Here is a 4,483-nt window from a genome sequence, read left to right as displayed (position 1 = left end):
TAAGAATATACTCAAAAGAAAGGAAATCAGTATATCAAAGAGATGTCTGCACTCCCAGGTTTATTGCAGCACTATTCGCAATAGCCAAGATTTGGAATCAAGCTGTGTCCATTGACAGACAAGTGGATAAAGAAAATGTGGTACACAGGCCAGGCGCGGTGGCTCACGCCTGTAATCCTAGCACTTTGGGAGGCCGAGGCAGGCGGATCACGAGGTCAGGAGATCGAGACCATCCTGGCTAACACAGTGAAACCCCGTCTCTACTAAAAATACAAAAAATTTGCCGGGCGTGGTGACAGGCGCCTGTAGTCCCAGCTACTCGGGACGCTGAGGCAGGAGAATGGCATGAACCTGGGAGGTAGAGCTTGCAGTGAGCCGAGATTGTGCCACTGCACTCCAGCCTGGGTGACAGAGCAAGACTCCGTCTCAAAAAAAAAAAAAACAAAATGTGGTACACATACACAATGGAGCACTATTCACACACAAAACAGAACGAGATCCTGTCATTTGCAACAACATGGATGGAACTGAAGGTCATAATGTTAAGTGAGATGAGCCAGGCACAGAAAGACACACTTCGCATGTTCTTTCTTATTTTTTGGAGCTAGAAATTAAAACAATTGAGCTCCTGGAGATAGAGAGTAGAATGATGGTTACCAGAGGCTGGGATGCATATTTGGAGGCAGGCAGGATGGATGGTTAATGGATGTTAAAAAAAAAAAAAGAAAAAAACAGAATGATTGAGACCTAGCATTTGCTAACACAAGACTGTGGGTATAGTCAAAAATAATGTAATTGTACTTTTTAAAATAACTAAAAGTGTAATTGGATTGTTTGTAACACAAGCAATAAATGTTTGAGAGGATGGATGCCACATTTACCCTCATGTGATTATTATGCATTGCATATCTGTATCAAAATACCATGTAGGCCAGGCGCGGTGGCTCACGCCTCTAATCCCAGCACTTTGGGAGGCTGAGGCGGGTAGATCACGAGGTCAGGAGATTGAGACCATCCTAGCTAACACAGTGAAACTCTGTCTCTACTAAAAATACAAAAAATTAGCTGGGCATGGTGGCACATGCCTGTAGTCCCAGCTACTCAGGAGGCTGAGGCAGGACAATCGCTTGAACCCAGGAGGCGGAGGTTGCAGTGAGCTGAGGTCGCGCCACTGCACTCCAGCCTGAGCCTGGATGACAAAGTGAGACTCCTTCTCGGAAAAAAAAAAAAAATCTCATGTAACCCACAAATACATACACCTAGTATGTATCCACAAAAATTAAAAATAAAAAAAAAATTTGTATGAACGTACAGAGTCTTTGTGATAAGGCAGGAAAATACAATCAATACTGGGCAATTTGGTGCTACAAAATAAGTACAAAACAATTGTATTTATTATTGGTATACAAAAGAAGTACACTGATAATACAAAGTAGGTACAAAGTATTATTGGTGTATAAAAGAAGAGCAACTAATGGTGTAGAGAAAGGGAAAATTGGTGTGGATTGGATTAGTCATATAGGCTTAATTGGAAAAAAAGGCAACATGGTATCATTTTTTGTGACTGTAATGTATTTTTCAGGAATTTGTATGGTATTTTTCTATTTTGTGAAATGAGATTATAAACCCCCCAGGGGTGTTTATAAGTCATACATTAGCTGAACATGCCAAGAGCTCTTATTTCTTGTTTTAGTGTAGTGTGCCAATTATAAACTATATTCAAAGCCAAGTGGATTTGAGCAAGTAAAATATCTACTTGGTCTATTTGTTGTGTTGTACAGATCTAAACAGGAATGTTTAATGTATTCTGAAGATACAGATTGTAAAACTTTCCTTAAATATTATATTACTAGTTTTGATCAATTTAACAGTCCTTTTTCTTTTGTTACTTCTTATTAAGGGTCAACTGTATTTGTTGGTAACGGACCAGGGGTTTCTTACTGAAGAAAAAGTTGTTTGGGAAAGCCTACACAATGTAGATGGTGATGGAAATTTCTGTGACTCAGAATTTCATCTTCGACCTCCTTCAGATCCTGAAACTGTATACAAAGGACAGCAAGATCAGATAGATCAGGTAAATTTGTAATGTCTTCTTTATAGTGCTCACAATGCTGATTTTTTTCAAATGTGAATTCATTTATCCAAAATTTTTCAACTAAAGATTAATTCATCAATATACTTGTGAAATTTTCCTGACACTTCCTGAATAGTTAGTGATCATTCTACATGTACATTAATTATGTACTTTGGTGCAGAAGGCCAGATCATATTGAACTGTGAAGGTCATGGTGAGAAGTTTGAATTTTATTCTAATTGCAGTAGGGAAGCTATGTCAAGTATTAAACACGGAAGTGATGGGATCTTCTTTACCTTTTTAAAAGACTGTTATTTGGAGAATACATAGGAAGGAAACAGGTCTAAGCAGAGACAAACAGTCCAAGCAAGAGCGATGATGGCTTAGCCTTGGGTGGTAGAGGTGAAGAGATGAGCACATATCTGAGCTATATTTTGACTAGTTAGAAAAAGTAGAGGAGAGAGAATCTGGAAGGTAGCATATAGTGTATAAATAATGGGTGGATATTCTAAACTTTAGAGGCCAAGGTAAGGAGGAGTAGTAGACATTTGTAGCAGGAGACGCACTAGTGAATAGAACTTGAATTTAGAAATGAGACAGATGAGATTTTTTTTTTTTTTTTTTGACAGATGAGATTTTTGCCTGCCATAACTGGGCAGTCTTGGAGCCACAGGTCTGTTTATTATTAGAAGTATGATGGTGATGTGAATTCTTCCCTGACTGAGGCAAAAATATGATCATGTTAAACAGTTGACATATATTTTACTTACAACAATTTAAGTGCACAAAGACTGTTCAATTACCCAATATTCAGTGAGGAGTTGTATTCCTGGCACTATAATTAGGTCCTAGAGATACAAAGATAAATCATTCAGTCCTGTCCTTAAAGATGCTGCAGCCTAGTAGGGAAGGCAGATATTTGACCAACTCGTGTTATATGTTAAGTCTATAATGGTAATTTGAAGAGCAGGTATCAAGTACACAAAAGAATATTTAATTCGCCGGGTGCAGTGGCTCACACCTGTAATCCCAGCACTTTGGGAGGCCAAGGCAGGCGGATCACCAGGTCAGGAGATCGAGACCATCCTGGCTAACATGGTGAAACCCCGTCTCTACTAAAAGTATAAAAATCAATTAGCCGGGTGTGGTGGCGGGTGCCTGTAGTCCCGGCTACTCAGGAGGCTGAGGCAGGAGAATGGCATGAACCCGGGAAGCAGAGCTTGCAGCGAGCTGAGATCGTGCCACTGCACTCCAGCCTGGGCGACAGAGCGAGACTCCATCTCAAAACAAAAAAAAGAATATTTAATTCAAACAAATATGCATCTTTCTAGGACTTTTCTTTGAAAAACAGTTCTGAAAGTCATGCCCATTTTCCTTCAGAAGCTCTACAGGGGTATTGTTTTTTAAATGTTAAGAAAAATATGTGAGATTTTTCTAAGCATTATATTGTATATAAAAAATACTGGGCCAGGCAGGGTGGCTCATGCCTATAATCCCAGCACTTTGAGAGGCCGAGGCGGGTGGATCACCTGAGGTCAGGAGTTCAAGACCAGCCTGGCCAACATGGCGAAACCCCGTCTCTACTAAACGTACAAAGATTAGCCAGGTGTGGTGGTGCGCACCTGTAACCCTAGCTACTCAGGAGGCTGAGGTGACAGAATCACTTGAACCCAGGGGGCGGAAGTTATAATGAGCCAAGATCGTGCCATTGCACTCCAACCTGGGTGACAGAGCGAGAGTCTGTCTCAAAAGAAAAAACAGGCTGGGCACGGTGGCTCACACCTATAGTCGCAGCACTTTGGGAGGCTGAGGCGGGCCAATCACGAGGTCAGGAGATCAAGACCATCCTGGCTAACATGGTGAAACCCCGTCTTTAATTTAAAAAATGCAAAAAATTAGCCGGGCGTGGTGGCACACACCTGTAGTCTCAGCTACTCGGGAGACTGAGGCAGGAGAACTGCTTGAACCCAGGAACCGGAGGTTGCAGTGAGCCAAGATAACGCCACTGCACTCCAGCCTGGGCGACAGAGCGAGACTGCGTCTCAAAAAGAAAAAAAAAAAACTGGAGAAGGGGAATGAAGGCAAAGCGATAGATAGTCACAGTAGTCCAGATAAGGTGTTGAGATTGTTATCTGGAAGCAGCAAGGAAGAGGTGGATTCAAGACCATGAGGCTTCATAAAGAGCAGAGTTGACGAATTCAGAAGAACTTGAAGGACAAATTCTTTATATCTTTAGATCCATGAGATAGTCATGCTATATATATGACAAGATCTTTACAGGCAGCAACCTTTTTTATTTTTTGAGACAGGGTCTCACTCTGTCACCCAGGCTAGAGTACAGTGGTGCGATCTCGGCTCACTGCAACCTCCACCTCCCAGGCTCAAGCAATTCTGTCACCTCAGCCTCCC

The 4,483-nt window shown here is 41.5% G+C and overlaps 1 protein-coding gene across 1 annotated transcript in view; it reads left to right on the top strand.

Annotated features, from left to right (window-relative positions):
* Window positions 1-1,813: 1,813 nt before the first annotated feature.
* LOC116465019 (ubiquitin carboxyl-terminal hydrolase MINDY-2-like) overlaps window positions 1,814-4,483 on the top strand; it is a gene marked incomplete at both ends in the record, with an annotated part of 5,069 nt that continues 2,399 nt past the window's right edge. Inside the window, one exon of the mRNA XM_032148238.1 lies at window positions 1,814-2,074. Within this exon, the coding sequence (XP_032004129.1) occupies window positions 1,814-2,074 (261 nt within the window). The remainder of the gene's footprint in view (window positions 2,075-4,483) is intronic.

This window comes from Hylobates moloch, unplaced genomic scaffold (genome assembly GCF_009828535.3).
Source record: "Hylobates moloch isolate HMO894 unplaced genomic scaffold, HMol_V3 SCAFFOLD_2639, whole genome shotgun sequence".
In the NCBI taxonomy this organism is placed as follows: domain Eukaryota; kingdom Metazoa; phylum Chordata; class Mammalia; order Primates; family Hylobatidae; genus Hylobates; species Hylobates moloch.
Note: the sequence above shows the minus strand (reverse complement) of the source record. Positions and strands in the feature narration are given on the sequence as shown.